The following is a 23678-nucleotide window of genomic DNA, read 5'->3' as shown; positions in this document are numbered from 1 at the left end:
TTGGAGCGTAGAACACAAAGTCCCCATCTTCCTTTCAGCATATTAAGAATATAAACAGAGCGATACATGATAAATGATAGCAAGAACAAGAAAATTTTCGGAGTTTCTACATCTAGGGCATATATTCTCAAGTTTACTCATTATTCCTAAGTTCATAACAGGTTGGAGCTAAGCTCCTAAGGTTGATTCACTAGCATGCATGCAATCCAAGTGAATTCTACAAATATTTCTTGCTTAAATCTGAGTGGTTGCTTACTTGTTTGTCGCGTGCCTTCTCGACTACGATTCTTCACCAGGAGGGTGTCAAAAAAAAAAAAAAAGAAATTGAACTTCCTCTTGTATGACCTATTTCACATAAAAAAAATGTTTTTTTTTATCAAAATCGAGACAAAAAAAACTAGCAAAAGGAAACCGAACATAGCGAAAAGATACTCACATGTGCATTACATGCGTTTTCACATGCCAAGGGTTGATTTCACGTCCGTTATCACGCGTAAATAATATGCACGAGAGATGTTGCAGTCACGTGTCAACCGATCAAGTTCAAGTCACGCTTCTGGTTCAGGTTGGACACGAGGTCAAGTTGGTAAAAGAGACGGATTGTGTATCTTTGTTAAGTCTCGAATGCCTTGAAGTGACCATTATATCTCATCACACGGTGTGTTAAGATGCCCTAATTCTTCTTCTAGTTAGGATGTCCTACACTATGTGCATTGAGCAGGATATCATGATGGGCCTCCTATTTGCCTTATCGAATTAGGTATTATTAGTAGGATGCATGATCAAGTTGCACCATTTACGTGACCATGACCATGCGAGAGATTTAAAGGCTAATTTAGGGGAAGTTTTTAGGTTGAATATGTGATACTAATCTAGATAAGCTTTATGTACTGGAAACTAAATAAGTTATAGTAACTTAGCTTAAGGATACAATCAAGAGCCTATAAATATGTTATTTCCTGAATTTTTGCTTTCTATGTTTTTTAAGTAACTAGAAACTGGTCACGAACATAAGAGACTTTGGAGCTAGGGGCATATATCAACCACTCATCCTCAAATTAATTATATTTTGAAATGTTTTTTTTAGTTGGTTCCTTAATTTGTGTTCAAAATCATGTTTGTATAAATGCTATGCATGAACTTATATTTTAAATATCTCGTCATTTTTTTTTTTAAAATTGGGTCATGACAAATTGGTAACCGAGCAAAGGTTTTCTATGGCTTTGATTCATAGAAGTTCGTCCACGACTTGGTAAGTAAGCCTTTAAGACTCTAAGACTAAGAAAACCTAAGACTTTAAGCTAACAAAAAAACATAAACCTAATATGATGGCTTTCGAAAACTCTACAGAAGGAGTGTCAGAAGTAGGAATTGCCCAACCTCGAGTCCAGGTCTACAACACAGAAACACAGTCGGGGCCTACACGAATTCAAACTACATCTCAAGACAACCCACCGACACATTTACCTTGGAGGCATAATATACAGTATAATTGTATTTTAACAAAATAGTGTTCCTACATAAGTAATTAAAAAACAACACAACAGTTAAAACACAAAATAAGAAATAGATACAAAACAATTTAAAACAAAAGTGTGAGAGGACGACGAGTGAGACCTGTCTATGACACATGCTCTAAAGTCTGCTTTCGACCTCAACTAGCTCCTTGTTAACCTGAAAAACATGGAAAATATGGAAAGAGTACAAAGACTATTTATAGGCTCTTAATAGTGTACTTGATATATTAGTGTACCACACTCTTTTCTTGTTCTGTTCTTGGCTTGTGGGTTCTAATCATGATTTATCGTGAGGACCTTGGTCTTTGGATTTTGAAACCTTGGTTTTGATCTAAGAGCCTTAGTACTATGGTTCTTGGTTATTGTCCTTAGAACTCGGATTTGAGAATTTAGAGGTTGGCCTTGGCTAATTTAGAGGTTGATCATAGGAATAGATCTCCATTGGTATGAGGCCTTTAGGGAAAGCCCAAAGCAAAGCCATGAGGGCTTATGCTCAAAGTGGACAATATCATACTATTGTGGAAAGTCGTTCGCAGGTTCACCCTTTGCCATACTTTGTACATACAACCTCACATTCTCCAACACAATTAGTCTCGCCTTGAACCAGAAACCTCCTCATCTTCAACTTTGGCAACTAAAATTTCTCTTCCATCTTCCATTTTCGTCTTCTTCTTTCTCCTTTTTGTATTCTTTACGGCTATGACTTCCTCTTCTGCCTTTGTCTTCGTCGTCCTTGTTTTAATCACCCGCTCTTTGGGCTAGGCCTCGGGCGTTGCACTGGCCTTTTTGGTAACCAAGTCACCGTCGGCCTCTTTGCCCAAATCAACTCCTTCGCCCACTGCGATGACTCTTTCGACTTCAACACCGTCTTTGCCCCTTGCTTCGAGGGACATGGCTCCCTCTCCATCCATTGGAACTTCACCATCTGTTATGGCGCCGACTACTTCTCCACCGGCTTCGCCTACTGCTCCTTCAGAGTCACCAACGCAAACTTCAGTTGCAAAATATGCTCGAGATATTCTTACTCGTGCTCATTTCCTCGATAGAAAACCAGTCCACAAGGCACAGATCTCACTCCATCTCCGCCCCTCTTTTTCTTCCTTCGTCTAAAATATACCATAGAATCCACATTCTCAGTTTCTACCCTCTTCTTCCTCTCTTGTTCTGACTATCACCACATCCACCCTTTCTTTTTCATAGCCACCATCGAACCCTCTCTCTCTATTTCTTGCCATTTTCTCATAATAGAGTCATCGCCCTAATTCTGAAGTCTCTACCTTGCGTCTCTATTTTCCACACTGCATGGTTGTTTCTCAACATCTAACTGCGGACGATTCTCATAATTCTACTCTCTGAATTTTTAGATCTAAGTTTCAGGTGCGTTCAAATCCAATGCTTAGCTGACGGGGATGTTAAAGATATTTAGTCATGAATTATGATTTACCATATATATCATATTTGACCCTTTATTATAGACAAATATATTGTATGATTGAGAATATTTTGACTTCCGTTTACCATAGATATCATCTTTGACCCTTTATTATAATATTTTTTTTTATAATATTTAATATTTCATTACGGTCTACCATATGTATGATATTTGATCTTTTATAATAGGAAAATATAATGTATTCATTTATTACTCTTTACATTTCTTTTGTAATTTATTTGAGGATTATAAATAGAGAATATCACCCTAGCAAATATTCTCACTATCCAGAAGAGGAAAACATAGACCTTTGAAAGCATGGTGAGAGGTCATGGGTCAAATTGGACATAATTAGATTATTACCTAGCATTTTTGAGTTTGTGTGCCTGAGGACATTTGTTCCTTATTCTTGAGTGCTACCTAACATTCTTCTTACTTTAGTAGTCGTAGAGCTTGTGTGGTATTGTTCTTGGTTCTCTTTCTTATAAGTTTCTAAGGTTCTTAATTCCTTGAAGCATAAGTTGTAACATGCATTTATAAACATATGTACCTATCAACACACCTAAATTATTCTAGAAAGTCATAGAGTCCTAATTAATTTTTTTAGAGGGTTCTAGAAGAGTCTTTGGTATTGAGGTGTTTCTGGATCCTAACTTGGTTTAGGTTCCAAACTTGAAATCTCAAACATATCTTAATGTCTTTAAGAATAGGTCTTATATACAGTAATAGGTCATTTGGAGCACGTATAGACCTTGAAAGATTATAAGTAGACCTAGGGCATTTTGGTCATTTTACCCCTAATTCTTGATTTTGCTACTTAACATGTTCTAATGGCTTTCAAACTTTACAACATCATCAAATATCATAGGTCATGAACCGAAGGTAAATTACCTTAGGGGTATTATGGTCATTTTATACTATTTATTGATTTACCTACTTAACCTTATTCAATGACCACCAAATTTCATATATAATCTCAACATACTATAATATGCTCAAAATTCAAAATTCATAAGCAGCCGAGTTCATTTAGCATATTATTTTAATGTTACTTAAATCCCGAGTAATTTGATCTGTTCAGGGCCTTAACCCACGGTTCTTGGTATTTTTCTTTCATATACCCTTAATTCATTCTTTCTTTAAGATTCATACAGAAATCTAAGTGATTCCTACAAATATTTTTTTAGAAAAGTTCAAGATGACTACTTAACTCGTTGATATTCAGGTCCTCAATACTCGAGCATCTAGAATCCAAATTGCTCAAAATTTTCTTAATTAGATTCATCTTTGAGTCTAGTTTTAGGAACCAAAAATATTTTCATGAGAACCCATATGGAAAGGGTTGAAATTGATAGAAAAAAAAATGTAGAAAGGTCAACATATGGCTACCTTTGACTTTTATTGGTCCAAGTTTAACCTTTGACTTCGGACTTATCTTCTACCTTTTTAATTATCATATACCACTCATTTTTCCCTTGTAAAGCTTTGTATAGACCTCGAATGGATTCAATTTCTTTGCGGAACTTTTAGATGAAGTTTCTAAGGAAGAAGTAGAGACCAATTTCATACCTTGTCTGTAGCTCAAGTTATAATCTTCTAAAGTTTGTCAGAAAACATGTTTCTGCAAAATCTAGAGCTTTTCAAGACTCAATTTCTTCACGAAACTTGATGGAAATTCTATATGAAATGTGTACGAGTTGGTAGGAGAAAAAATGATTAATCATAGCCCTCGAATTTAGAAGAAATCCGAGGAAGAAAAATCCATAATATAAAACCGAGTTTTAAGAATACTCATCACTTGATTCTTGTTTTAAAATATTGCCCAGAACTTGTTATTTACTTATCGATCAAGCTTGCACCGCCATTGATTGTTCTAGAATCATGTTTAATTTTTTTTTTTTTATTTAAACTTTTCTAGAAGTTACGTTGAAAATATCTACTCTGGTGAGGGTGCTAACGTCATAGGGTTTGAATTTCAACTGTTGGATCTAAAGAGTATCGAGTCTCGTTGTACATATCTAAATTGAAGCTCAATCCAACAATTGGATGGGAAGATACGGATGATTTCCTAAGAATTGATGGTTCTAGAATCCAAATCTACTTGCCGATTTTCTCAAGGGAAGTTTTGTAATTAAGTGAAACTTCACGGCCATTTGTAATTTACCCTTTTCTGAATATTTTATTATTATTTTTCTAGAAAAATCTAGAATTTTTCTAGAAATTCTTCATCCTTTACGGTCATTTTTCCCTTCTTAAGAATCTTGAAACTCCTTAGATAAAGAATTAAAAAAGTGGAAAGTTCCTTAAAAATTGGAAAAAAAATTATTATTATTTTTTGTCCTTTAGCTTACTTTTTCCTTTCCAAATCATTTTACAAATGCCTTAAAATACTTAAAATTTGCTTTTTGGGTATAGAAATGTTTTTAAGACCCATGTTCTAGCTTAAATGCCTTGGTTTCCTTGTATTACTTTTATCCTTGCTTTGGGCGTTACATATAGAGTCCCATCCCCACTCGACTGGAGCTGACAAAAATGAAGCCCTTTTGGGGGCTTAACATAATAGAGAGGAGCAAGATTTGGAGGGGCATAGTAGAATCCAAGGACCCGTGACGATGAGTAGTAAAACAAAGAAGAATGCATTAAGAGTGACCGGGAGCAACCTCCATTAGCGGTAGATTCACATGAAGAGGGAACCTTGGTGCATTGGGGGAGACATCTTTTTAATTGCTAGCTTATTTGTGAATCTCTTTGTTATGCAGCGTTTTTTTGATGTATTGCAATGGATTCAGCAAAACTCTTAAGTTATAACTATGATTTCATTATTCTTATTGAGCGTCAAAATGTTTAGAAGCTAAACTCGAGGATGGAGGAACATAACCTTAAGATGTTTATCCTTTATTAATGATAGTTGATTCCTTTGCCTCACGTAGAAGTCTAGGTCGTGTCTCAATCCCAGTTCCAGTGTGGCTATTTGCCTTGAGTTGTCTATTTTTTATATCAATTTAGAGCATTGAGAGGACCTTTTCCTAGTACAAGAAGACCAGGAAAGACGCACCTCTAGTATACCAGTTATCGTGCTCTAGTATATCAATCGAAATACCGGAAGGGGGTGGTAAATACTAAGCAGCCAAGTGCAAAGCCCTAAAGTCTTGATAGTTCAATAAGAATATTGAAAGCTAATAACTCAAATCAGCACCCTCAAGTGTTTTGGGAAGAGAAATATACCAATTCGTAGCCTTGTTGTAATAATTAATAGAAATACAGTAGCTTAAGATTACAAGCCCCTCTCTATATTTCTTAACAAGATTTGATCTTTACCATTCACGATTCATTTCGATCTTAGCTGGTAGTTCTTAATTGATTGAGAAGAAAATCATTTTTTACTCTTTATGAAATCGATAATTTACTTATTATTTACTATTTGGGATAGTATATAAATATATGTATAAATACATATAAACATTCAAAGACTCTTCTATGGAAAACTCTAATGTTCGCATGAAAGCTTAACACATGGACTCTAAATTAGAGTAATAGTTGGGCAGAAGTTCGAATTTGAAATTGATGTCATAGGCTCATATAGGTTGACTTGAACTTCAAAGAACATAATCGAATTTTTATTAAGGATAAATTAGTGACATAAGCTTAAGCTAATTAGGTAAGTGACTCTACTATTGGCTCGGTCGGAAGTATTGTCTTATGTATGATAACATGTGTCTAGTAGTCCCTACACGTGTCATGTGTTTTAATAAATGTGTTATGATGATATTTTATGTTATGATGATGTGATATGTTATGATGATAGGATATGTTATGCTGTTGTAATATGTTATGATGATATGATATGATATGATGTTATGATATGTTATGAGGATGTAATATGGTATGATGACACGAGATGTATGACGATATGATACATTGTGATGATATCTCATGTTACGATAATATACATGTATGAGTTGTCATGTTGCACTACTACATGAATATGCTTGACAACAAAATGTATAGCATGCTACGACATGTATGATAATAAAGAGTTTTCTGATGCACAACTCCTAAGTAATATTATGAATGATGAAATGTATGAAAGCTTATCCATGCATGTTACCTAGAGTAATATGTGAGGATGTGTAGGGTTGTGCCACATGAATGGTTTAAGACGAAAAGTATATGGATCTCATACATACAGTATGTTTACATGAATCGAGATACTTACTATTTTATGATGAGTACATATGCGTACACTATGATGATGATATGACCATCATGCTTGACATGATGCACGACAGTCGTTGTACTTTCAAACGTCCGACTACAACCAACTACCCCCCAGTAGGCCCAGGTTGCATGTGTGAGTCGTATTTTGAGAAGTACTACACATCTAATTTTTCCTGACTGAAGGCCACCTAAGAGATGATTTTAAATGATAGATACCTATTCATGTTGCATGTGTTTGCATTCCCTCACCACAATAGTAAGGTCACTCTCTAAATATTTCTTAAAATTTCTTAAAATACTATGTCACATGCTACTTTTATATTTAAGGTAAAGGCAAGACACCTTTGTGCGCACAACTTCTCATCAAATACCATGAAAAGTGCGTATCTTAGATTAGTGTAAGGCATTGCTATTTTTAATTTACTTTGAATATTTCCTTTATATTGTTTTAAAACCATTTCGCAAGCGTGTATAAGTTTATGACATCATTTTGATACTCATAAAAAAAAAAATTGTCACGACCATCGATACAAGCTTCTAGTTGCTTTATGCATAATTGCATCCAACCCTTAAAATTCTTCCAATTTCTATAATTTTTATTCAAAGTGAACACATTTAGCTAGACATGGTATTTGATAACGCGTGGACCATGTTCATAACTTATGAACATACATAAAAATCCTCCACTAAATATACAATGAATTTTTCTATAGTATATTTTTCGAACGTTCATTTTAATGTTCGGTAAATTTTTTCAAACGTTTTTAATAAATATATCTAAAAAGTGGTCGAACCATCTTAATCAACTCTTTTATAATATCAATAACTATTCAACTTTTTTTATATTAGTATGATTGAATTTTTGTATTCATATTTGAAGATTTGAATGGGTCCCAATTAAAAATATTATCTATCTCGTGTGTTTATTTTATGACAACTTTCATGCATGGGATAGTAATATCAATGTTGTAGGCCATGTGTTTTTTACTACTTTTTTTTAGTATTATTCGATTTATTATTCATAACAATCTTGCATCATACTTGAACCATTTTTTATCCCATCAAGGTAAAGGTAACTTATGGTTCATATTTCTTGAAAAACGATGAGAACTGCCATTTCAAATGGTTTGAAAAAAAAAATGGTAAAAACTTTTAACCTTTAAAGCGAAAAACACTTATGCTTGTTGTACAAGCAAACCTTTAGATTCTAAGAAAATGTTGTAGTTTTATGTTGAAAGTAAAAAGGTTAATCTAGCAATAAGCCCGAGGCATATTGGCCAGCGTGGTAAACACAAAAAGGGAGGAAAAGTCTATGTGCAATGCTAGTGGTAAACGAGTTCCTTGATATATTCGTGGAGGACTTGTCAGGGATACCATCTTCTCAAGTCGTGGACTTTTGCATTGAGCTTGAGCTAAGTACTAAACATATAAAGTAGGGATTTTATTTTAATAGAAAAAATAGTGTTAATAAGTCTTTGTAATTTGCCTTATTACCATAGGTATCTTTCTATTTATTACTATTTTTACATTCTTGTAATTTATTTGATTATAAATAAGATAACTACGTGCGAACATTTTTACTTAGTATCTATATATAAACAAAAGTCATAACATTTTATTGAATATGCCTTACTCTAGACCTTAACAAACCAGAATTTTCACCCTATAACACCCAATTAACTCCCATATTTTATTCTGTCAAAGAAACATATGGATAAAGTTAAAGAAATAAACACAGATGATAGTGAACTTAGAGACCCAAATCAAAGGAAACAAGACAACTTGGTTATTGTCCGCCGTGTTCCTGATGGGCAGATGGCGGCGGCATCTTGGAGAAGACAAGATGAATCCCAGGGTCGTGGTGGGTGAATTTGGAGTCCATCAGAATTGAATTGTTAATCCCTTGAACATTGCTGTTAAAGAAAGCTTTCATTGGCCATGCACTACTACACGCCGTTGATTTCTTGTTACTTTTGTTGTCTTTAGAATCGTTGGTGGTGTCTTCCTTGTCGCTTTGATTTGTTTGAAGATGGCGGCTGTTGTTGTTTTTGTCTGAGAGAACTACTTCCATGGAAGCTCCTCTGTTTTCTCCTGCCATTGTTATAACTCTCGTGCTTGAGTCTTTATCACCGGACGACACGAACGGTTTCTTGGCTCCATTTCCCTTGTCTTGATTGTCATCATGTTTCTTCCCATTTTTGCCAAATCCAGATGCTTGGGAATGGTAGTTATTGATATCGTGATCCGGCGGTGAAGGCTTCTCCATCACTTTTTGAAAAACAACCGTCTTTCGTTCTACCTGTTCATCGATTATGTTAGAAATCACGATTCTTTATAATGGTAAGATATAGTTCACTTTGAGCATCCTAAAACATCTCGTATCAATGAAGATCTATTCTTTACTTATAAACTCATGATTATTCCTTAATCCTTCCCTCGAACCCTCGAACAAAGAGTGTATTTTGTTCGAGGACTCTAGAGAAGGAGTCGAGAAACAACCTCTCCTTAATCAAGGCTCAACTCATTCTCTGGAGTCTTCTAAGAAAGTAGTACACCCTTTGTTCAATACTTAGTCACTTTTGACTACACCTTCGAGGTTCACAACTTCTTTGTTCGACCTTTGAGAATTCTATTGACATTGCTAAGTTAAAGGGATAGCTCTGAAACCATGTGATACTAATCACTACTTTCTACAATAGTATGATATTATCGAATTTGAACATAAGTTCTCATGGTTTTTAAAATGTCTCGTACTAATAAAGATATATTTCTTACTTATAAACACATGATAATTTTCTAAATTAGCTAATGTGGTACTCTCTCCCAACAATCCTCAAGATTAAACCTACTATTTTTACTCTCGATTTTCAAAAGTTTGCCAATGCTAAAAACACACCCATCTCAATGAACGGAAATTAACACTACCTCTTGAAGAATGGTCTCAGGTCTAGGCTCGGCGACAAACTGCAACTGCGGCGGCGGTAAAACAAGCGGCGACGGGGGCGAAGCAGTGGCTTTAGGCTTCGGCTTCGGCGACTGATAAGGCGACGGAACGGCCGGAATAGACTTGGGAATAGAAGGAGACGGAACTGGGGTGGGATGTTTGTTACTTTCTTTATCAAACGAGCCATTGCGCGGCGGAGACCCTCCAAGTGAATGACTTTTTCCCTTGGGGCTACTGGGTTTTGGGGCTGCAGTTGACGTAACAACAGGTCGGGTCAAAGGCGGGGGCGGTGGCGGTGGCGACGCTTCCTTTTTAGGCTGAGGGGTTAGTGGGGCTAGGCGAGGTAACTGTGGCGGCGATTTGGCAGATTGGAGTGGGGTGGTGGGTTCTGCAAGCTCCGTCAAGGAGGTGGTTCGGATTAAGGGCGGGCGCATCCGAGGGGGAGCAGGTCGCGGTTGGTCGGTGACCGGAGCGGTGGTTGTGGCGGTTGTTGGTCGGGTCATAGAGCCCAAACGAAACCATGGACGTGGAACTTGACCGGCCATTGAGAATAAGAATGAAAAAGAATGTAGAAGGAATTGGAATTAAAAGGGTGGGTGATGGAGAAAGAAGACGTGTGGAGTTATTTATAGTGGAAGGAAAAGAATTGTATAAAGCTGNCAAATGAATAATAACAAATAACAGATTAAATTCTATGAATTTCAATGTTTTCTTCTCAATATATTCTTAACAACTATTCCAAATTTTTCCATTTTCATGTTTAACACAACTTTATTATTTTCTATTTTTTATTTTTAAGGAATAAAAACCAGACACAATTTGTCTTTTTAAACACTAAAAAAAAAAACATATGTTTTAAAAACATTAAAATAAAAACTTAAAAGAAAAAATACAATTTTGTTTTCAAAATAGTTATCAAATCATTTTTTATATAATTTTATTTTGAGCATATGAAAAAATAAAAGGTTAGGATATTATAATTTTTGTTAAAATTTATTAGATTTGGGTATTAACCTAAGGTTGTTATTAATGATATCAGAGTCAAATACTAGGTAATGTGCCAGTGAGAAGGTTGAGCCTTAAAAGGGTGGACACAAGACAACGTGCCAGTAAAACGCTGAGTCTTGAAGGGGGTGGATTGGGGGGTCCCACATCGATTGGAGAAGAGAACGAGTGCCTACGAGGACGCTAGGTCTCGAAGGGGGTGAATTACCCACATCGAATGGGAAGGAAAACGAAGTATTCTTTATAAGGGTGTGAAAATCTCTCCCTAACAAACACGTTTTAAAATTTTTGAAGGGAAACCCGAAAGGGAAAGATAAAAGAGAACAATATCTACTAATGATGGGCTTGAGTCGTTACGTCGTGGTTATTGATTTGTTTCGGTGGAAATTATATAAAGTGGAGGAATCGAAAGAGTAGGATATTAATTAATATAGGTTGAAAAAGGGAAAAGAAATGAAGAGGGGAAGAGAGGGAGAGGGAAGGAGGAAGAAAAGCATCAGATTCAGAGAGAAGGGCAACATACAGCTAATAAAGGGGAAAAGAGGGGTTCCAAAGTGCCAAAGGGTATCCTCAAAAGTGACCATCAAAGAAGAGGAACAGGGTTTACTCTAATCTATAGGGTGCCCTAATGCCTTCTCTCCTTGTTAAGTGTATTCTAATTAATGGTTCTATTCCCAACTTATTGGTTAATCTATATGAATGGGTCACTTCAAGAATATGTTATTAAACAGTATTTAAGGATGATTATTAATCTTAGTTCATAACTCAACCTTGTTTTCTCAACAAAGAGAAGTACAAAACAAGTTTTTCAATATCTTATTAACTTATTCCTTACTTTCTTTTCTAGTACCAAAATAAATAAATAAATATTTAAATTTGATGCTTATGGTTTGATGACACGTGCCCTACCGTCGTTAAGTTACAAATTGAATGTTGTACGATGACACGTGCTCATGGTTTCGCACTTGTCGTAGGCTGATATGTAACTGTTATTCGATGTGATTGTTATGCAATATTGATGAATTGATGTACTTTGTGATATGATAGAATCTTTTGAAGATGTGCTAAGAATATATTATGTAACTGTCATGATATATGATATGATACGTGCATGATATGGGTTTTTATGTTTGCAAGCATGAAGATGTTATGATATGGCTGGTATGTTACATAAATGATATAATATGATTGACATGAAAAAAATGAAAAATAGTATGAAATACACCAACATACGTACGAAAGTTATGATAAATGTTATGATAAATGATATGAAAAACGTTACGATATGAAAATATGCTAGTGGGGTTGTATTAAGGATAATTAAAATGGAAAGATATAGGGACCTCATGCATTATTGTGTCTCATGCATCAGGGGATACCCTGATTTCTTCACGATAGTATGAACGTGTATGCTACTAGGTAAATGAATGATCATTATGTTTGACATAGTGTTTCTATGACAGTCGCTACTCTCTAACTAGTGACCGGCATCAACAACTCCCAGAGTATGCTTGCCCGACCAGAAAGGGGCCTAGGAGATGTGCGAACCAACTAGTTGGTTCATACTTGTACGTGTAAGCCGTGTGTAGGAAATTAATTACACATCCAAGTCGATTCCTACAAGTATTTCTTGAAGAAAATCCAAAATGACTACTTACATGTTTGGGCATGTTCGAGAGCTTTTATATATATATATATATATATATATATATATATATATATATAATTATAGTACTCTCAATGTCACAAAATTTATTAGGAAGATCTTACATTAATAAATAAACTATTAAAAATGGATGAAGATTGAACTTGGAAAGTCAAAATAGGCCAAAATAGTGGAGGAGTTAAAGTAGGTTGACCGTTGACCACGATCATAATATCTTATCACCAATTTGTAACAACCCTAAATTTCTACTTGCCTACAGTAGCTACCACCATCATCATCTATAATCATATGCAGAATGAACCATTTAAAACTTCATCTTAAAACACTATCATAGACTTACGTGTTTGAAAACATATTTTAAATGGCATAACGAAAATCTGAATGAAATAAATAGCGTTAAACCAAAAGACCCTAATCTAACCTAAGTCTAAGAAAATAAGTACAATTACCTTATGCATGTGCCATAGTCTCGAATTTCGATGTCGTCGCTAGCCGTACATGGATGCCTTACCTTTATCAGAAAAAGAAGTAGCACACGGCTTTTATTTTAAGAAATATTCAGTAAGTGACCCCACTATTGTGGTCAAGGATGCATTACATGCAACTCATGATCTAAAGACCTATCATTTAAAAACCATCTTAGGGGTAGCCTAAGAAAAATTAGATGTGTAGTACTTCCCTACACACGACGACATGTGCGAGTGTGGATCCTCAGGCGGCTTGCACTCACTAGACCCATCATAGTCGAGCTAATTGTCCGTAGCAACATCCGGAAGTTAACAGACCTCTGGGTGTCATGCGAGACATGATCATCATCATCATAGCATACGCGTCTGTACTCATCATCATAAATAGGAAAATATCCCGATGTGTATGTACACACAAAATGCATTAAGTTCCTATAGTTTTCATCTTTAAATCATCTTCATGACACAACCTTATACACCGTTCATATGTTACACTAAGCAATATGTAGGTGCCGATCTTCATACGTTCATCATCAACTTCAATTAGGGTTGTGTCTTTAGAAGAATAAATCATTGTCATAATGTATCATGACATTCAAAACATGCACGTGATCTTGATATGGAATAACGTCATGTTAATCCATCTCATCATCATACAGTCTTACATCATCATATTAACATACATCATCATTATTATGTCGTCGTCATCATGTACATCATCATTACGTCCTACCTCATCCTCATTATGATATCATCATCATAACATCATCATGTACATCATCATAACATCCTACATCATTCATATTATAACAACATCATCATCATAACATCATACATCATCATCGTTACGTCACTGTCATCACATCATCATCAATTAGTGTCACCGTAACATCATACATAATCGTAATTATATCATCATCAAATAATGTAATCATAATATCACACATCATCATATAACATCATACATCATCATACATCATCATCATTGTATCATCATTAAGTAACGTTATCATAACATCACACATCATCACATAACGTCATCATAATATCACACATCATCATAAATCATCATCATTGTATCATCTTCATTATATCATCATCAATTAACGTTATCATAACATCATACAACATCATCGTTACGTCATAATCATTGCATCATCATTCAAATAATGTCATCATAACATCATACGCCATCATCAACTATATCATCATCATCAAATAGCGTTATCATACTATCACACATCATTATGATAATCAAGCTCAAACACATCACAACATAATAAGCGTAAATGACACATGCCATTACCACTAGACACGTATCGTCATACATAAGGCAAGTCTTCCGACCGAGCCGATAGTAAGGCCACTTACATGGTTGGCCTTAGCTGGCATTCTCCCTAAACTCGAGTACATTAGAATTCTGTTTCCTCAAAGTTGCTCCAAGCAACATCGAGAGTTGTTTCCTATTCGAACGTCTATCGTACTTTCGTTAATCACTCACATTTCTAGCCTAAATCAACTTGAATTTGGTAATAGAACGTTGTACTGACCTCAATTGACTTAATTAAGGTCAAAAAATGTCTCTAGGAGAGTAAAAAAAAACCTAGTAAACGATATATTATTTGTATACCAAGTTGCCTAAGCTGAGAAGTCGAGCCGTCGAGCTGTTTAAGTCGAATCCATTGAGTCACCGAGTCATCAAGTCGTCGTCATAGTCAAGCCAAGCCGATGACATCGTGTGAGCGGAAGGATTCGGTGTCTGCATGCACGACACATTTCGCTATTGAGAGGTGACATGTCGCGCGTTGCATTATGGGTGAAGGCATGGATCTTAGGTCGCATCTTTCAAGTACACGGGTGGCTCATTCGGCCGTGCATGCTGACGGGGCGAGGCTTCTGGGTTTTGATCTGGGCCGTCATAGTGGGCCTCGGGGTTATGGGCTGCAAGCGCCTTGGGCTTCTATCAGGATGGTCGAGCAGGGTTGGGTTGCGTGTTTGGGCCGAAATGAAATTTGATCGTGGGTTGGCTCTTATGCTGGGTAAACCGACTACGGCCCAAAACCGACGATTCTTTTCGCCGTCCTCCGATATTACAAAGCCTTGGTGGATATGTTTAAATTTTTAAAATTTTAAATTTGGTGGATAAAATTCATACATATTTAAAATAAAAATTTAAACAATAATTGAATTCCATTCATCCAATCATTTTAATCAAACAAAAAAGTCAAAATAATAATAATAATAATAATAATAATAATAGTTTTATTCTCATACAGCCTGAGCCCATTTCAATTGCTATACAAATTACAATCCATTTATGAACTTTCAAACGCCAAATTTTGTACACACAAAAAAGGGAACACGTGGCAGAAGATTAATGAGAGACAAGAACCCAGTGTTGACCATCCACTTTGACTTTGAAGCCATTGATTTGGGCAAACAAATTAACTGCCCGTCTTACACCTCGATTATCCGCAGCAGTAAAATAGTCATGGCCGAACAAAACCCCTCCCGGTCTGAGGATCCGGTAAGCCCGGTTTATATCGGACCAGGCCGAGTTAAAGTCGTGACCCGCGTCCACCTCGATCAAGTCCCCATAAACCCCCCACTCGCACAAGCTATCAAGAACCGAACCAGTCGAGAACGGCAAGGGGATAACCGAATCGGACGCGTTCATAGCAACCACGTTTTGCATGAACTGGTACAGTAAAGAAACGTCGCCGTTTATCATCCATAAGTCCTTGAACCGGTCGAGAAAACCTGGCCAGCCGCGAAAATCATCGACGCATAGAATCTGAGTCTCCAGGCCGAGATGGCGAGTCAAGTTAACCATGTGAGTCGCCGAGGCTCCTAAAAACGAACCCACCTCGATTATAGTCCGTGGCTTTACTTGTCTCACAAGATTCTCAAAAACGGCACCGGTTGAGCCCCACCCCTTGATCTTCTTCGGGTGGAGAAGCTCTGCCACGTGCGGCGGAGGGAAATTGAGGAATGGGGATTTTCCGTTGAAGACCTTTTGGAGGAGTGCTAAGCGGACCTGTGGGTGAGGGAGGGGAGGGGAACAGCGGTTTGTGATTCGGAATTGGTGGATTTCTGTCGGGGTGTCGGTGAGTTGGATGAATTGAGGGGTTGAATAAGAAGGAGTTATAATAGGAGGAGGAGAGGATGGGGAGTATGACGTGGAAGAGGGTGAGGATGATAGGTAACCGAGAGTGTAGGTTAGCAAGAGGATGAGGAAATAAGCGGCGGGCTTGAGGGCAGCGGCGAGGAAGGCGGCGACGGCAGCCTTGCGGTGGTGGGATTTGGGCCTCATATGATTAATTAATTTAGAGAGGGAGATGATGAAGGGAGATGATGTTCCTCTAATTTTATGATCATTGGTTGAGATAAGGAGAAGGAAAAGTGGTGTAATGTATATTAATATATGGCCATACACACAGCTTTCGCAATATTGTATTATTATTGAAATTTAATCTCTTGCCCCCAAGTCTTCTTCTTATTTTATTGTTTCTCTCTCTCTCTCTCGTGGACTCTGTGGACGTTCAATGGTCGCCTGATAATTGTTACTGTTACCGTACGAGAATTCCATGAGAAGCAGATGTTTATTCCAACTACGGGCAAGATCTATGGGTGGAAGGTTGTACTAAATGTTAACTGAGTTCCATAGTCTTTTGCAAACGTCTTTAGAATGGGAAGTAAAACGTGTCTCTATTTGACACAATAGAGGTTGGGATGACATGCAATCTCACCACTTGTTCCATGTACCGTCTATTATATGTGCATTACCAAGGATAAAATGTGTTGATTTTGTGAGTCTATGAATGATCACTCAAATGACTTCATAACCTCTCCTAGTCTTAGGGACCCTGAAACCAAATCCATAGAGACATCCTCTCATTTCCTTTGGGGAATGTTCGAAGGGTTGTAGAAGATCTGAGGTTCTCTATCTCGAAACCTTCACCTGCTGGCAGGTTAAACATAGGCTAACATTGCTAGCTATATCACATTTCATCGGTCACTAGTAACACTTTTTCAGATATTGATACATCTTAGTATTATCGGGGTGCAATGAAAAAAGAGATTTATGAGCTTCACTTCAAAGGTTTTCAATCTTTCTTTTTGTCACATTTTGCTTGCAAATCAAGGATAAGCAGGAATCACTGCTCTAAGCCTCCATAATCTGCTATCTCAAGTTTGGTTGAACCCTCAGCTTGACTCAACCTGCCAATGACACCTCTGGCCACTACTTCTATCCCAACTTTGCCTATATCCTCCTACAACATTAGTTGTCTAGTCACTAGTGTAGAAGAATGGGCTGGCTTCCAACTCAGAGTGTCGGCTACAACATTAGCCTTAACAAAATGATATAATATCTCAATGTCGTAGTCCTTAACTAGCTCCTACTAGCGCCTTTGTCTCATGTTCAACTTTTTCTGAGTGAACAAATACTTCGGGCTTTTGTGGTCTATAAATATCTGAATGCACTCACCACACAGGTAGTACCACCCTATCTTTAGAGTACACATTAGTGCTACTAATTCTAAATGTGTGTCGGGTAGTACTTCTTATATTCTTTCAATTGTCTTGAGGTATAGGCTATAACTCTGCCATTGTGCATCAACATACAACCAAGCCCCTTACCCGATGCATCACTGTATACCACAAAGTTTCCTAGACCATTTGGCACAACAAGTACTAGCATTGTTGTTAGTCAATGTTTAAGTTCCCTAGAATTCTATTCACAAACGCCATCCCATGAGAACACCGTGTCTTTCTTTGTTAACTTAGTGAGGGGTGGAAGATATTTTAGAGAAGTCTTGGTTGAATCTTCAGTAATATCCCACTAAACTCAAGAAACTTCTCACTTCCCTTGCTAAAGTAGGTTAATGTCAATCTATGATTGCCTCAACCTTAGCTGGATCTACTGAAATGTCTCTTCCTTACATGACGTGCCCTAACAATGTCACTTCTTGCAACCATAACTCGCACTTAAAGAACTTTGCATAAAATTGATGTGCTCTTAGCACCGACAGTACTTTTCCTAGTTATGACTCATGCTCTTCATTGTTCTTGAAATATGTTAGTATATCATTGTCAAACTGAATGACATTACAGTAGATTCACAGTGACCATACTAGCTTTTGAAACTCTTCTTGGAAATGTCATTCTCTTTAATCCTCCGTTGTTGATACTCTGACCTCAAATCAATCTTGAAGAACATTGAAGCTAGTTGATTAAACAAGTCGTCTATATGATGTAGAGGACACTTATTCATAACTGTCACCTTATTCATTTCCCTGTAAGCAAGACTCAACAACAATGTCTCGTCCTTTATCTTGATGAACAACACTTGTGCTCCTCAAGGTGACACACTAGGTCTGATAAAATCTAAAAGATCTAGTAGTTGCTCCTTAAGCTCCCTCAGCTCTTCTGTAGGGTGCTTTGGATATAGGAGTTGTCTACGGCTTCTGGTTAATATTTTCATATAAACATCAAAAATAAAATATACCAAATCAATATCTATATTAAAAAAAATAATAATAACAAAGTCAACTTACATTATGAACAAACTTTGTGTGTATAACACGAAACGAAAAGATGTGAATTGGGAGTTTAAAATTCAAATTACAAATAAGAGTTGTGTAGTCCCATTAGAACGTAAAATGACTCATTTATCCTTCCTTTGACTTTTTTCTAAGAAAAAACAATTTGAGAACTAGACAAACTTGGGATTTGCAATCCCAGGTAAGATCGGTTCAGGATCATGGGATCCTTTTCTATCAGATAGGAAGAGCTGTTACACAAAATGTACTTCTAAGTAATTGCTCCATAGATCCTATATCTATCTATATGAAGAAGAAATCATGTAACAAAGGGGGTTCTTATTTGTACAAATGGTACTTCGAACTTGGAACGAGCATGAAGAAATTAACGATACTTCTTTATCTTTTGAGTTGTTCTGCCGGATCGGTCGTTCAAGACCTTTGGTCTCTGACATAATTTAGTGATCTTAGTACTCTAAAGGTTGAAGATATAATCTACGCGTATCGTTAAACCAAAAAAAATTTATAATTTTCAAAAAAATTATGATTTTAAATAAATATTTAGTTAGATAAAATATGATTAGTTACATATTACTCTTTTACTTTTATCTATTTTCTCTTATTTCTAATAACATCTCATCTAGAAAATGGTAGTTAGGTTGTTTAAAGTATTTAATAAGATTCCTCTAAGTTTTTTATTTTATGTCTTTAATCAATTCAATATTTAAAAATCATATGGTTATTAAATAAAAAAAAATATTTTTATTTAATAGATAGCTTGAAGATTAAATTTTATTTATATAATTTAATTTTTTTTTTATTTTTCTTTAATTTTGTAAATAATTATTATCATAAGCAAAGCATTATCCACACAACCATTATTTTTATTTAATTTTGTAAACAATCCAGCCACCATGTGGACTTTGACAATCTTAGCCTATGCACCCCAACCTTTCTTAAATATTGATTAATTATTGGTGTTAATTTATAAACGGATTGATTATCATCGATAAGCATGTGTAGCGTTGTTAGCTGGAGTTTTTTTTTTTTGTGTGTTAGGTCAAACGTCATATTCATGATAATCCAAATTTCTATTTTGCTTTCGTCAAAATCTTGAACTTAAAATTATGAATAAGTTGGAAAACACCACTTCCCGTCTGACTTGTATGTGTTAAGCATGTCGTTAGTGTTCATCCTGAGCTAGGATCGAACTCCTTATAAGATTCATAGTTGCTTTACTTATAGCTTACTTGTTTTGGCTACCTTCCAATTGTGTTCGTCAGATTTGAAGTAGTCATCTTCTTTGATATGAGCTTCAAAGAAAAACCTTAGAGGAAGGACGGTGTAGCTTGGATAAGGCGTTCCTTGTGTCCGAGGAATCAAAAGGTAGAAGATATCAGACCTCGAATTAAAGTATGTGAGTTTTTCGATGCATTTCCATGACCTACCTTTAGTTTTCTTTTTTAGGAGTATGACCAAGGTGTTAGGAAATGCAATAGGGAGCTTCTAAAAAGTCACAAATGAGATTAGGAAAAAAAAAGTTGCACCATTTAGTTTAAGTTCAGAATAGAAATGATAAACTACTTGTTACTTCACCTTTTCAGGCTAGAACAGTAAACTACCGGTTCACACCTACTCTCGGGTTAGAACAGTATAAGGTTATGGCTCTTCACTAGGCACAACCGAAGCTAACCTAGTAGTACTCTACGACTTCAAAAATCCCCTGGATGATAACTAAACTGTGTACCAAGTAGTTGACTCTAACCCCTCTTAGCTAGTTCACAATTAGGAGTTATACCCTAATCATCTCTACGAGATACATGGTCAATTCAAAGTTCTTTGGCACTTCCTTAGTAGAAAACGATATCAAATATTGTATTTTAGTTTAAAATATGCTCTCAACAACCTTCTTAAGGACTTTACCATATTGAAATCTCACCATCAAAATCCATAAGATCGAGAAAAACGTTAATATGCTCGGCCACAGAAAGGACGGTAATTTCATGAACTTGAAAGACTCACACTACCATCATCTTCAAAATTTATAAGAAATTCGATCACATGTAGCATAACCATTCTTGAAAGACAAAACAAAACACTTTGCTCCCGTGCGCAACTTTAAATATATGTATTAATCTATTAAGTGTTGAATGTTGTATAAATGGATATTAGGTGCTAAATTAAAATCGCATACTGTTGGATGAAAGTGTCCCACATTGGTTAATTTAGGGAATGATCATGAGTTTATAATAAAAAAATACATTATCCATTAGTTTGGTGGGAGACTTTTTTGGAAGTACAAACAAAGCCACGAGCACTCAGGTTCAATGTAGGAATTAAAAGATTATTTTCTAAAAGTGGAATATTTAGGAAAAAAGAATTAAAAAAAAAAAAATCTAAAAAGTTCAAACAGAAGAAGGTTTGTTACTGCGGTGGCAGAGAATGAGAAAACTATTTTAGGAACCTATCCCGTGTTTTGAAAAATAAGCTTTCTCTACAAAGGGGTTCAATTTCATAAGACGAAGAAACCTTCCCAACACAACCTACATTTTTTTCATTCGAAATCCCTGCTTTTGTTCTTCTTTCTTGAAGGATCATAAACTAAAATATCACTTTCTTCTGGGATCATTATTCGATTCAAAATGAGTCCGCACCCGTTGCAGAAGACGATGTCCCGCGCGAGATCCAGTCGAATTGTACTGCCTCCGGTTCAAGAGGTAATTATTGAATGTTCGGGATCCTTTTCCTTCTTCTTGTTCACTTCTATGTTGGTTAAGAACGAATTCGAGCCTTCCATGGGAAATTATAGTGTTGGTTAGAATTTTAAGACCAATTTCAGTTTTAGCGTTTCGTTTTGTTACTGTTTCTTATGATTTGTTTTCACTCAAATTCAGAAATTACATAACGTTTTGTTTTCGAAATTATTATCAATTTCTGACCGGAAGAGAAGAAAAGTGATGCACGAATCATTGAGGATGTCGTGTTCGGAATCAAAAGAATGAAAGTTTCATTGATTATGTGAGTTGAATTTTGTAATGTACTCCGGCATTATTAAAAAAAAAAGAAAAAACGCAATTACTGAAGAAAGAGACCACTCTTTTAGTTCATTCAACAGAAACCTTGTCCTGCAGTCAAACTGTACATTGTGTATCTGTCTATTTTTTCTTTTCCTTTTTCCACCCTGAGTCGAGGAAATATTTTAGACTGCATTAACTTCTTTGGAACTGTTATTACAGCATATTATGAAAATAGATGACGTTATCGACGACGGTGACTACTACGGGGCTCAACAAATGTATAAATCTGTCAGTTCAAGGTACAGTATACCATCTTCATATGGTTTTGATCGATTTAAAAAAACTTCCCTTCAAATTAGTATGCAAAACGGACTCACTGTATGTGACTCTGATTTGTAGAATAGTAATGCTGATTAGTAGATAACAAATACTACCAATACGTCTGCTGTACTGCTTCTAGTTAATCTGGATTCAGCCTTACTGGCAATTACTATCTATCACAAAGGCTTAGACTTGAGCCTTTTCAAATATTGTTAAAACTGACATTCACTCAATTGATAATGCAAAAATGGGGGTTTGGTCAATCAAACTGCACGTGCATGAACATCTGCTTGTCTCGTTACAGATACATGGCTGCAGAAAAGTACTCTGAAGCCTTGGAAATTCTTCTGTCAGGGGCTTGCACCCAGTTGAAACATGAGCAGGTCAAAGCTAGTTGCATCTTTTCTGCGTATGTAATTGCTGGATTGGATGTTCTTTTTGCATTTGTAGAACAATGTTTCATTATTTTAACACTCTTAATGACCCAATTGCTTAGGCCTTGAAATTTCAATTTCATTTCGTTGCCCATGTTTGAAGTCCTCTTCTCTAGAGAACAGGAGAAACTCAAAAGTGTAGTCTCTCTATATGGTACTTCTATGACGTTTAATTGTGTTTTAAATATTATTCATGAATATAGAAATGAGACAACATAGCAATAATGATATGACATATCCCAGAAAATAAGACATCACGCACAACAAAATAATATTAATCAGAAACCAAATTTCATCGATAATATGAAATTGAAAGGGGAGATAAAACAAAGCAACAAAGGTGTTACAGGAAAACAATAGCAGAAGGGGAGTAATTGCAAAAAAAATAAAAATAAAAATAAAAGAACAAAGGATAAAGGAAAAAAAAAAAAAAAAAAAACAAGGAAGAAGAAGAAGAAGAAGAAGAAGAAACTCCAGCTCTAGGGAGTTACAAAACTAAGGCTTCCATTCTTAGGATCCTTGTTTTTCCATGCAGTCATTCTAATAAAAACTTTGAATATAGGCTCCCTCATAAGTTTATAAATGAAATCAAATGTCTAACAAAAACAAGTTTCTCAAAAGGAAAGTAGTCATATCTTACAGATTGCTCACATCACCTCTATCCTTGTCAAATACAGCCCCATCAGTTTGATGAGTATTGACTGAAAAACTATAACCTTATACTTTAGTTTATCCTTAGATAGTCTCCAATTTATTACTAGTAATCCATTTTCATCTTGAATCGTCTTGGGATGCTTGTTCTTAAAGCTTCAATTCTTTGGGTGGGATTTCTTTTGGTTTTTTTTCCCCTTCTTCTGTGGGTTCCCTCTCCAAAGCCCTCTTTGTTTTCTTCCTTGTGGAAGGTTAGAGTTCTGAGGAAGGTTAGATTCTTTGTCTAGTAAATTTTGCATTGGAGGATTAAGACTATTGAATATTCAGAGTTTTTTTCCCCATGTTGTTGGATCTGTAGTGGTGTTTTGTGTAAGTGTGCTTTAAGAGTTTGGATAGTATTCTCTGGAGTTTCTATTTATCTACCTTGATTTGGGGCACTTTTTTTTTTTTTTTTTTTTTTTTT

At 35.9% G+C, this 23678-nt stretch overlaps 3 protein-coding genes across 3 annotated transcripts in view; 1 reads left to right on the top strand and 2 right to left on the bottom strand.

The window, feature by feature from the left end:
• Positions 1-8734: 8734 nt before the first annotated feature.
• On the bottom strand, positions 8735-10708 carry LOC111494246 (extensin-like). Its single transcript, XM_023144141.1, has 2 exons — positions 10093-10708; positions 8735-9466 (listed from the first exon to the last, which is right to left on the bottom strand). The coding sequence occupies exons 1-2, from the start codon at positions 10654-10656 to the stop codon at positions 8954-8956; spliced, it is 1077 nt and encodes a 358-aa protein (XP_022999909.1). The 5' UTR covers positions 10657-10708; the 3' UTR covers positions 8735-8953.
• Positions 10709-15497: 4789 nt separating this feature from the next.
• LOC111494248 lies at positions 15498-16659 on the bottom strand. Its single transcript, XM_023144143.1, has one exon. The coding sequence runs from the start codon at positions 16560-16562 to the stop codon at positions 15624-15626; it is 939 nt and encodes a 312-aa protein (XP_022999911.1). The 5' UTR covers positions 16563-16659; the 3' UTR covers positions 15498-15623.
• A 4577-nt stretch (positions 16660-21236) lies between these two features.
• The window catches only part of LOC111494247 (Golgi to ER traffic protein 4 homolog), a 14918-nt gene continuing 12476 nt past the window's right edge, over positions 21237-23678 (top strand). The window contains exons 1-3 of the mRNA XM_023144142.1: positions 21237-21509; positions 22029-22108; positions 22435-22513. Of these exons, the coding sequence (XP_022999910.1) occupies positions 21435-21509; positions 22029-22108; positions 22435-22513 (234 nt within the window). The 5' untranslated portion in view covers positions 21237-21434. The remainder of the gene's footprint in view (positions 21510-22028; positions 22109-22434; positions 22514-23678) is intronic.

The sequence above is a fragment of the Cucurbita maxima genome, unplaced genomic scaffold (assembly GCF_002738345.1).
Source record: "Cucurbita maxima cultivar Rimu unplaced genomic scaffold, Cmax_1.0 Cma_Scf00020, whole genome shotgun sequence".
Classification (NCBI taxonomy): domain Eukaryota; kingdom Viridiplantae; phylum Streptophyta; class Magnoliopsida; order Cucurbitales; family Cucurbitaceae; genus Cucurbita; species Cucurbita maxima.
This window is presented reverse-complemented; position numbering and strand designations above follow the sequence as displayed.